At 41.5% G+C, this 12,174-nt stretch overlaps 1 protein-coding gene across 3 annotated transcripts in view; it reads right to left on the bottom strand.

The window, feature by feature from the left end:
• The window catches only part of zc3h18 (zinc finger CCCH-type containing 18), a 74,325-nt gene that overhangs the window by 32,922 nt on the left and 29,229 nt on the right, over nt 1-12,174 (bottom strand). For 2 of the 3 annotated variants that reach the window (XM_061821738.1, XM_061821737.1), the window contains exons 6-7: nt 5,248-5,390; nt 1,407-1,436 (exon numbers count right to left, since the gene is read on the bottom strand). In XM_061821738.1, coding sequence (XP_061677722.1) covers nt 1,407-1,436; nt 5,248-5,390 — 173 coding nt within the window. The remainder of the gene's footprint in view (nt 1-1,406; nt 1,437-5,247; nt 5,391-12,174) is intronic. The other variant, XM_061821739.1, reaches the window with a different exon arrangement.

Below are 12,174 nucleotides of genomic sequence, written 5' to 3'. Positions count from 1 at the left end.
GTTGCATTTACGCCAAACATATCGTTTTGCATTGCAATCAAAAACTTTGATTTTGCTTTTATCTGACCAGAGCACCTTCTTCCACTTGTTTGGTGTGCCTCCCAGGTGGCTTGTGGCAAACTTTAAACAAGACTTTTTATGGATATCTTTGGGAAATAGCTTTATTCTTGCCACTCTTCCATAAAGGCCACATTTGTGCAGTGTATGACTGATTGTTGTCCTATGGACAGACTCTCACACCTCAGCTGTAGATCTCTGCAGTTCATCCAGAGTGATCATGGGCCTCTTGGCTGCATCTCTGATCAGTCTTCTACTTGTTCAAGGTGAAAGTTCAGAGGGACGGCCGGGTCTTTGTAGATTTGCAGTGGTCTGATACTCCTTCCATTTCAATATGATTGCTTGCACAGTGCTCCTTGAGATGTTTAAAGCTTGGGAAATCTTTTTGTATCCAAATCTTTAAGCTTTAAACCTCTCCACAACAGTATCTCGGACCTCCCTGGTGTGTTCCTTGGTTTTCATGAAGCTCTCTTCACTATAAACAAAACCCTGAGACTATCACAGAGCAGGTGCATTTATACGGAGACTTGATTACACACAGGTGGATTCTATTTATCATCATCAGTCAACACTGGATCAATCAGAGATCCCCACTGAACTTCTGGAGTAAATTTGCTGTACTGACAGTAAAGGGGCCGAATAATATTGCACGCCCCACTTTTCAGGATTTTATTTGCTAAAAAAGTTCAAAATATCCAATAAATTTCACTACACTTCACGATTGTGTCCCACTTGTTAATTCTTGACAAAAAAAAAGAAAAATTATATCTTTATGTTTGAAGCCTGAAATGTGGCGAAAGGTTGAAAAGTTCAAGGGGGCCGAATACTTTCACAAGAAACTGTACATTAACTATGTGATACTATGTTTGCGTGTGATTTTTACATATTTGATGCCAAATCTTTTCCATGGTCAAATGCAATATTGGCCTGATCGTCAACAGGGTTTTCCATCAACTGGATGAGCTGCAGATATCTAAAACGAGGCCTCATATTTTAATATAAAATGAGGGGAATTATTTTCATTGTGCATTTAGTTTCACAGAAATCTTCAACATGGGTGTCAAACAACAAAGCAGATCGCAGGCCGCAAAGAGCGAGCCGTGGGTGATCAGCAAGCATTGAAACAGATTGATAGATTGAATTGATAAGAGAAGCACCAATCACATTTTCCATGCAAATGTGTCTCATTACTAGAACTACGAGTAACTACAGGGAATTTTTCTATGAAGATTATGTACGTAACCCATATTATTTGTAAATGGAACTGTTCGTAAACTGAGGTTTCACTAAAATCAGCTGTACGAGATGGGTTGATAAAACTAGCTTTAAACAAAGAAAACTATACTTACCCATATATTGGCTCTCTGATATCCATTTCTCTGCAAGAACAATTCAAATATTAAAAAGACTGTCGTTTCAAAACAAAAAACATTTGATTTGAAGAGAAAATGTGTATTTGGAGAAGCTTACTTAACTACAACAGTATCACAGTGAAGTGTTATTTAATCAACATCTTTCAAGCTAAGATAGAACCTTGAGCTTGGGGATAATGAAAGAACATCTCCAGAGATAGGAATCTCGAGTCTTAAGCATAAAGACAAAGTTCTAAGTCCTTTTCTTCTCAGACAAGTCAAGTAACTTAATGCAGTCTTACCTGCAAAATGTGGTTTTCATATAGACAAAAGATCAATAAGCTCAAATAATGATGTTCAATCTATCTAACCTGTACACAGAACACCTTGCAATATGCACTTGCACTTAAACTCAACACCACTTCTAAAAACATCTTTAGAAATTGTTTACTTTCCCAGTGTCAAACAAAACTTGTTTTACAGTTCAAAAAACTGCTTGCTAAATATGAGATTCTAAAGGGGCTTGTCTGCTAGCTGAGAAAAAAATTGGCCTCATGGACCCCGATCTCAATGGTCTGGAAACTGGTCTCAATGGGACCGGGTCAGTGTTTTGCAGGTCACAACTAATGCTCAAGTCTGGAGCAAAGTCCCAAGTTGAAACGGGTAAGTTCTGAGTCAAGTCTAACACTTTTAAGTGCTTCCAAGTAAGTTACAGCCAAGGTGATCAGAGAAACAGGCAGGAGAGTACGTGGTGTGTAATCCGGTAGCAAAGGGGAGAGGGAGACTTGGTGATGGAACACCAAAATACAGGCAGTCCTACAAGGAAAGTGGTTAGCAAAGAAGTGGGACCCAGACGACTGAGGAGAGGTGAAAGGAATACATTGAAATGCAACATAGGGCAAAGGGAGAGGTGGCGAAGGCTAAACAAGAAGTATTATGATGACATGTACACCAGGTTGGACACGAAAGAAGCCGAAAAGGATCTCTACAGGTTGGCCAAAGAGGGATAAAGATAGGAAGGATGAGCAGCAGGTAAGTGTGATTAGGATAGAGATAGAAATGTCTTTACTGCTGCCAGCAGTGAGCTACATAGATGGAAATAATTCTTTGAGAAGTTGAACGAATGAAAAGACGTAAAAGTAGAAGAGGCAAGTGTGATGGACCAGGACGTGGCATAGGTAAGGGAGAAGTTAGGAAGGCACTAAAAAGGATGAAAAATGGAAAAGCAGTTGGTCCTGATGACAGACCTGTGGAAGTATGCAATCAATTTGGAGAGGTAGCTTTGGAGGTTTTGATCAACTTAATTCAACAGAATACTAGGGGGCGAGAAGATGCCTGAAGAATGGAAGAAAACTGCTAGTTCCCATTTTTAATAAAGGGGATTTGCAGAGCTGTGGGAACTATAGCCATCGTGCACGTGACATCAGTTTTCATGGCGCCATATTGCCGGTCAAACAAAGCTGCTTAGCAGCGCACGAGTTGTTGAACCGGAGCAGATTTTTCAAATTGCCTGAGACCTGCTGTGCTGTTGGTTGTCACAACATATGAGACAGTTCTTCAAAGACATCATTCGATAGAAAACCATCTTAAAAGACGAGAGAAGACCGACGGATTTCGGGAATTAATCGGGATGGATGGTGCACAACGAAATACACACGCATGTGTAGCGATCATTTCATTTCAGGTAGGATTTATTCTTCTCAATCTCAAATTATCAATAAGTATTTATAATTATATATTATGCGTATTTAAAAATATAAAAAAATAAACCATCTGTCACAAAGAGGTTAAGGAGGTAAGAGCGTGGCAGCAATACACTTCCATGTACAGAGGAAACTCCCCCCTGTCAGATTTTTTTTTCTTCCAATTATAGTTTATGAATGCGAGTTTGTGTAAAACCAGGGGCCATTTATTTAAATATTGGTATTTTTATTAAAAAAATCTGATTGGATCATCACTATGTGGGATTTATTCCTGATTGAGAACAGATCCAGCAATTAAGTATTTGCACGCGTCCAGACTTTTATACGCTTTCAAACTACTGTGTAAATCTTGACGACTTCTTCACCAGATACATGTGTATATCCAGTTGTCCAAGACAAGTGGAAGCGAATTAACAGTCAAATTTTTTATCGACAAAAACATCGACTTTGGCATTAAATATGGATCCTCTATGCCAGTAGTCCCCAAGCCGCGGACCGGTACTGGTCCGTGGATCAATTGGTACCGGGCTGCCATAGAAATAATAAATTAGCTCTGTTATATTAATTATCCAAGTCTGAATAATATTTTATTTTGAAAAATGACCGTATCCTCTTGGTTACATCTTGGTCACTTAAGCGTCAGAATTGACCCCCAAAACGTAGAAAAATGGGTAAAATACACGTCTTTAGAAAGTTTCTTTTCAAAGGGGTAAAGGCTCAGTGAAGAGACAAAAGAAGAGCCTACAACTTCCATGAAAACAGTGGAGAGGAACTATGGTACTGCATGTGTAAATCTCGGGTGGCGGAGAAATATGTTAGAATAGTACAGGACATGTATGAGGGCAGCAGAACAGTGGTGAGGTGTGGTGTAGGTGTGACAGAAGAATTTAAGATGGAGGTGGGACTTCATCTGTATCAACTCTGAGCCCCTTCCTGTTTGCTGTGGTAATGGATAGGCTGACAGATGAGATTAGACTGGAATCCCATTGGACCATATTGGAAGTTGTTCCCCAAAATCTCACAATACATGGTCGTGGTCATCCTCTCCTTAAAACAGTGCAGTCGGCCTGTCCCAATGCAGAAAAAGACCCCCAAAGCATGATGGTACCACCCCCATGCTTCACAGTAGGGATGGTGTTCTTGGGATCTAACATCATTCGTTTTCCTCCAAACACGGTTAGCGAAATTATGACCAAAAAGTTCCATTTTGGTCTCATCTGACCACAAAACCTTAGCCCATGACTCCTCCACATCATCCAAATGGTCAATGGCAAACTCAAGACGGGACTTGACATGTGCTGGTTTCAGTAGGGGAACCTTCCGTGTCATGCATGATTTCAAACCATGACGTCTTAGTGTATAACCAACAGTCACTTTTCAAACAGTGGTCTCAGCTCTTTCCAGGACAGTGACCAAGTCCTGTTGTGTAGTCCTGGGCTGATTCCTCAAATTTCTAAGGATCATTGAGACCCCACGAGGTGAAATCTTGCATGGAGCTCCACTACGATTGAGATTGACCACCATTTTAGCTTCTTCCATTTTGTAATGATTGCTCCAACAGTGGGCCTTTTTTTTTTTTTTCCCCCCACCAAGCTGCTTGGCAATTTCTCTGTAGCACTTTCCAGCCGTGTAGAGTTGTACAATTTTGCCTCTGGTGTCTTTGGACAGCTGTTTGTTCTTGGCCATGTTTCAAGTTTGACTCTTACTGATTGTATGGGGTGGACAGGTGTCTTTATGCAGCTAACGACCTCACACAGGTGCATTTGATTCTGGATAATACATGGAGTGGAGGTGTACTTTTAAAGGTGGACTAACAGGTCTTTGAGGGTCAGAATTCTAGCTGATAGAGAGGTGTTAAAATATTTATTTGCAGCTATATCACAAAAATCGTTGTGATTTCTGGATTTTACTTTTTTCCCCGCACAGTGGACTTGTACCTACGATGAAAATTTCAGACCCCTCCATAATTTCCAAGTGGGAGAACTTGCAATATAGCAGGGTGTTCAAATACTTATTTTCTTCACTGTAAGTGGCCATCTTTGAAAAGCCTCTTAAACAAGTAACATACATGTCATGTCAGGGATTCATTTCAAGTGAGCATTAAGAATAGCATTGTAAATGCAAGTAGAGCATACTCTCTGATAATGCGGTAGCTACGGTCCCTGAAGAATTCGTTTTCCTTGTCAAATTCTCTCTCATCTTCTCCAATCGTCACATTGAAACGCTTCTCCTCGAAGTCTGGCTCCTGTTCCTTTCGGATGGTGGCCTTCTTCAACATCTATAAGGCATGAAAAAGTAAATGTTTTAAAGCGGATAATAGCTATTTTTAAAAGCACAACTTTGTGTTGATGGTTCCAAAAAAAGATACTCTGTCCCTAACATCAATTCTCAAGTTGTCGTAGGTCAAGCTACATGTAGTTGCTTACATTTGTACATACTGTACATACAGTATAACAGATCACTTTCCCTGAAAATAATAATCCCTCTAGTGCACTAAAACAAGTAAGAAATAGTGAGCTGCATCTTAAAAAACATGAGGAAAAATCTGTTGCTGGAATGGTGTTTTGCCCAACCCAAACATGAAACAAAAAGAGGAATGTTGTTCTTATGTGTTAAAAAACAAAACAAATCACGAAACTGTAGGACACCAATGATGGTAAGGGCACTGATAACTTTGCATTCTCAGAGGGTCTGGCTGACTATATTTACATCTTAACTACATTAGAATACAAAATAATTTTAAGATTTTTTATTGAAAGCATTCCAATCTGAATAATAGACTTTACAGCCATCTAACCCATCAGTCTCGGCTGATAATTAGCATCATCTTTGATATCAGAAATTTGCTGTCACATTTGCATTATATCAGACTACTGCAATAAAATATTGTATCCCGTTTTTTACAATAGTGGGCTTTTACCTCGTCAACTAAAATACGACTACATACAGTCGTTACCATAGGAATGATAGCATGAGTGGATGCCATCGATTTTAACAGAAGAAATTGGAGAAACAAAACGTGTGTTGGTGGTCATCAGTGCTCAGGACTGAAAAGGATATAAGGCTACTTGAGGTATGGTCATGTACTTTTAATACAATACAATACAAATGGTGGCGGCATGGTGGAGTAGCTGGAAAGGGTTGGGCTCAAAGGTCTGAGGACCCGGGTTCAATCCCAGCCCTCCCTGTGCCAGCGTGAGTTTTCTCAGGGCACTCTGGTTTCCTCCCACATCCCAAAAACATGCAATATTAATTGGACAAACGCAGAGATCAAAGTAGACTTGGCTGAAAATACAAATAAGTCCTGCAAGGAGGTCGGGGGTCATGCCCCCCGGAAAATGTTTGAAAAAAAAATTGATGGGTGTGGTGCATTCTGGCGATATCTGTGGACAAAATTCAGACAAAAATTGAAAGTAAAATTTCTAAGTCCTGACCCCCCCCAAAAATTGTGCAGAGGTTTCCCCCAGGGCCAAGCCCAGATTTTTTTTCCCCCATCCCCCTATCAATGGGTAGCACAAAATCACATTTGTCATTAAAATATGCTTAAAATATGCCATCTTATTACAAGACAAATGAATTGAGTGAACTATTCAGTAAAAAGACGTCTAAAATTGCCCTTTTCCCCGCATTAGAAAGACCTAAGATCTAGTAATACTAATAGTATAATGAGTTGCCTTTAATATTTTGAGATATATCTTCTTCTTTCGGCATGTCCTGTTAGGGGTCGCCACAGCATGTCATCTTTTTCCATTTAAGCCTATCTCGTGCATCCTTGTCTCTAACACCCACTGTCCTCATATCCTTTGCTCACAAACTCCATCAACCTTTTCTTTGGTCTTCCTCTCGCTCTTTTACCTGGCAGCTGCATCCTCAGGACCCTTCTACCAAACACACTCACTCACTCGCCTCTGAACCTGTCCAAACCATCGAAGTCTGCTCTCTCATCTTTTCTCCAAAACATCCAACTTTGGCTGTCCCTCTCATTTCTAATCCTATCCAACCTGTTCACACCAAGCGAGAACCTCAACATCTTCATTTCTGCTACCTCAAGTTCTGCTTCCTGTTGTTTCTTTAGGACCACCGTCTCTAATCCGTACATCATGGCTGGGCTCACCACAGTTTTATAAATTTTGCCCTTCATCCTGGCGGATACTCTTCTGTCACATAGAACACCAGACACTTTCCGGCAACTGTTCCACCCCGCTTGGACGCGTTTCTTCACTTCCTTACCACACTCTCCATTGCTCTGTATTGTTGACCCCAGCTATTTGAAGTCATCCACCTTCGCTATCTCTTCTCACTGGAGCTTCACTCTTCCTCCTCCGGCCCTCTCATTCACGCACATATATTCTGTTTTACTATGGCTAATCTTTATTCCTCTCCTTTCCAGTGCGTACCTCCATCTTTCTAACTGTTCCTCTGCCTGTTCCCTGCTTTCACTGCAGATCACAATATCATCTGGGAACATCATGGTCCAAGGGCAATCCAGTCTAACCTCGTCTGTCAGCCTTTTCATTACTACCGCAAACAGGAAGGGGCTCAGCGCGGAACCCTGAAGCAGTCCCACCTCTTCTTAAATTCTGACACACCAACGGCACATATCACCACTGTTCTTCTGACCTCATACATGTTCTGTACTATTCTAACATATTTCTCCACCATTTCTCCACCACACCAGACTTGCGCATGCAGTACCATAGTTCCTCTCTTTGTACTTTGTCATGGGCTTTCTTAAGGTCTACAAAGATACAATGTAGCTCCTTCTGACCTTCTCTGTACTTTTCCACGAACATCTTCAAGGCAAATAGTGCATCTGCGGTACTCTTTCCAGCCATGAAACCATACTGTTGCTCGCAGATACTTACTTCTGTTCTGAGTCTCGTCTCCACTACTCTTTTCCAAGACTTCATTGTGTGGCTCATCATCTATATTTCTCTGTAGTTTCCACAGTACTGAACATCGCCTTTGTTCTTCAAAATGGGAACGAGCACACTTTTCCTCCATTCTTCTGGCATCTTCTCTCCCGCTAGTATTCTATTGAATAGGTTGGTCAAAAATTCCAGAGCCACCTCACCAAATAGCTTCCATACCTCCACTGGTATGTCATCGGGACCAACTGTCTTTCCATTTTTCATTCTGTTCCGTGCCTTTCTAACTACTCTATTACTAATCAAAGCCACTTGCCGCTCATTCACGCTTGCCTCTTCTACTCTACCTTTTCTCCCATTTTCTTCATTCATTAACTTCTCAAAGTAGTCTTTCCATTATTTATTACACTACTGGCACCAGTCAACATTTCCATCGCTATCCTTAATCATCTTTACTTGCTGCACATCCTTCCCATCTCTATCCCTCTGTCTGGCCAACCTGTAGAGCTTCTTTTCTCCTTTTTTCGTATCCAACCTGGAGTACATGTCGTCATATGCCTCGTCTAGCCTTTGCCACCTCTACCTTCGCCCTACAACACATTTTAATGTATTCCTTATGCCTCTCCTCAGTCCTCTCCGTGTCCTCGTTCTTCTTTGCTAATCTCTTACCTTGGACGACTTCTTGTATTTTGGGGTTCCACCACCAAGTCTCCTTCTCCCGTTTCCTACCAGAAGACACCCTAAGTACTCTCCTGCCTGGGAGACCCTTTCCTGCCAGACGACACACCAAGTACTCTCCTGCTCGTCTCTCAGATCACCTTGGCTGTAGTAATCCAGTCTTCATGAAGCTCCTCCTGGTCATCGAGAGCCTGTCTCACCTCTTTCTGGAATGCCGCAAAACATTCATCCTTTCTCAACTTCCACCACATGGTTCTCTCCTCTACCTTTGTCTTCTAAATCTTCCTGCCCACCACCAGAGTCATCCTACACACCACCATCCTTTGCTGTCGAGCTACACTCTCCCTTACCACTGTTTTACAGTCAGTAACTTTCTTCAGATTACATCATCTGCACAAAATATAATTCACCTGCATGCTTCTACCTCCACGCTTGTCGGTAACGCTTTGTGGATAAGGATTAATCAAAAAATAACAGGAGTACGTACATTGTTAAATACTTCAATAGAGTACAACCTAACTCAGTTTACATTGTTAAATACATCAGTAAAGTACAATCAAACTCAGTTTTGCGCCGGGTGCATTTTTAAATAGCGTGCATTCATGCTACTGTATGTTTTAAGATAGTGTCGCTATAAAGCTATATTGTATATATAGCATGTATATATCAAATCAATTAAAAGCTTTTATTGTCATTATGTAACTGTGCATACAACGAAATAAATGCTTCCCCACAAGGTGCTTGCACGAATAAAATAGAGCATTTTAAATATGAGGAATATCGAAGGTGGACGACATCAAATAGTTGGGGTCAACAATATAGAGCAATGGAGATTGCGGTAAGGAAGTGAAAAAACTGTTCCACGCGGGGTGGAACAGTTGGCGGAAGGTGTCTGGTATTCTATGTGACAGAAGAGTATTCGCCAGGATGAAGGGCAAAATTTATAAAACGGTGAGGCCGGCCATGATGTACAGATTAGAGACGGTGGCCCTGAAGAAACAACAGGAAGCAGAACTGGAGGTAGTATAAATGAAGATGCTGAGGTTCTCGCTTAGTGTGAAAAGGTTGGATTGGATTAGAAATTAGCTCATGAGAGAGACAGCCAAAGTTAGATGTTTTGGAGACAAGATTAGAGAGAGCAGACCTCGATGGTTTGGACATGTTCAGAGGAAAGAGAGTATATTGGTAGAAGGGTGTTGAGGTTGGAGCTGCCAGGCAAAAGAGCGAGAGGAAAACCAAAGAAAATGTTGATGGATGTTGTGAGGGAGGACATGAGGAAAGTGGGTGTTAGAGAAGAAAATGCATGAGATAGGCTTAGATGGAAAAAGATGACACGCTGTGGCGACCCCTAACGAGACAAGCCGAAAGAAATGCATATGACGCAGCTTTCAAGCTAAAAGCAATCAAAATGGCCAATAAAAAAGGAAACAGCTGCTGCACATAAACTTGGCATAAATGAATTGATGGTGAGACGCTGGAAACAGCAGCAGGAGGAACTGGAGCAATGTACTGTGTTGTGTTGTGAGGGCGGACATGAGGACAGTGGGTGTTAGAGAGGAGGATGCACGTGATAGGTTGAGATGGAAAAAGATGACACGCTGTGGGGACCCCTAACGGGACAAGCCGAAAGAAAAAGAAGGAGAAAAGAAGTTTTCAACTTTAGTCCAACATATAAATGTGATTTCACTAAATAAGTGTCGATATGTGCCCTGCGACTGACTAGCAACTAGTGAGTTCAGGTTGTAGTCTGCCTTTCGCCTGAAGTTGTTTGGGATTGGCTCCAGCAACCTCACGATCTTGTCAAGATAAATGGCTTGGAAAATGGACGGATGGAACCTTCAGATTATGAGAAGAATAAAAAGGTTTCTCATCGCACGCTGTGGCGACCCCTAACGGGACACGCCGAAAGAAAAAGCAGATTTTACATATGAGGTAAAGTAACTCAGAAAAATAAATATTCACAATCAAGGCAGTTATTGCCAATAACAACTTCAAAATAAATAATTAAATAAATCCAGTAAATTTGTTTTTCAGTCTTATTCCTTATGCCCAGGCATTGGTAAGGTTATTACTTATCTGTACTCTTCTGTTACCCAGAAAACCAAGAAAAGTAAACAAGAAGTCCAGTTGCATAATTTTAGATTACTGTACTGTTATGTTTAGTGGTCTTAAGTTGAAGGTGGTGATTGCTAGCTCGCGGATTATCCCTGGACCATTTGTTGCCTTATGAGCACAGTACAGTATTAGCTCTCTAGGGAAAAAGCTGTCTTTGAGTCTGCTTGTCTTTGTTTTTTTACAGAACTGCCAGAGGGCAGGAGGTTAAACAGGTGGTAACCAGGATGGGAAGAGTCTTTAACAATGTTAGTAGCTCCGCTGTGCTCTCGGGAGAGCAGAGAGGAGCCAATGAACTTCTGGGCGCTGTTGATCACTCTTTGCAGATCTTTCCCGTCTGCTGTTGTACATCTAGCATACCACACTGTGATGCAGTATGTGAGGATGCTTTCCACAGTGGTTTTGTAGAAAGCCAAACAGCAGCTGAGCTTCCAGATTGCTCTTTGTGAGCACGCGCAAGAAGTGGAGTTGCTGCTTGCCCCTTTTCGCGATGCCATGGTATTTACAGTCCTGATGAGTTTATGTGTGATGTAGACTCCCAGAAATCTGAAGGAGTGGACAGTCTCCACACACACTCCATTGATGAACAGTAGGATGGGGACCATGGTGCACTTCTGGAAGTCTAGGTTTATTTCCTTCGTTTTTGTGAAGTTGAATGTGAGGTTATTTGCTGAATACAATTCCAGCGGATTTACAATCTCATCTCTTTCGGCAGACTCTTCTCCTTTTGAGATAAGCCCAATCACAGTGGTATCATCTCCAAACTGAATCACAGAGTTGCTGGGATGGGCGGGTATCCAGTCATATGTATACAGAGAGTATAGGAAATGGCTCAGTGCACAACCTTGAGGGGATGCAGTGTTGAGGGTGGTTGAGGAAGAGCGGCCAAGTCTGACAGACTGTGGATGGTTTGTGAGAAAGTCTTTAATCCAGCAGCAGATGGAAGGAGATAGTCCAAGGAGGAAGAGTTTGTCAACCAAAATACCTGGGATGATGATATTTAAGGAAGAGCTAAAATAAGAGTTATCGCGATAACATCCTCGGTGAACTGACCAATCCAGGAAATGTTGAAAGACATTGGAGATTCTGCCTGGTTTTCACTGCATTTTTGTATCTTCCTCACAGACCTTAAATAGCCCAACATGAGGAAATGTGCTACCTTTCTGACTGCATCTACACGTTATTTGATCCCACTATGTGATTCAGCCTTTTCCCCACATAAAGATCATTAAGTCCAAGTACCATTCTACGCTCACTGATGAACATTTGAAATTGTGCTGGAGACTGGCTGTCACAGCTACCCTCCAGACTATGCACCCCTGGCTAATTCATTTCAGTGCAAGTTATTGGCGGAAACTAGAAATGACAAAAAAATTAACAATTTTAATTATGTTGTGTTGTACA

The sequence above is a fragment of the Syngnathoides biaculeatus genome, chromosome 6 (assembly GCF_019802595.1).
Source record: "Syngnathoides biaculeatus isolate LvHL_M chromosome 6, ASM1980259v1, whole genome shotgun sequence".
Taxonomy (NCBI): Eukaryota; Metazoa; Chordata; class Actinopteri; order Syngnathiformes; family Syngnathidae; genus Syngnathoides; species Syngnathoides biaculeatus.
Note: the sequence above shows the minus strand (reverse complement) of the source record. Positions and strands in the feature narration are given on the sequence as shown.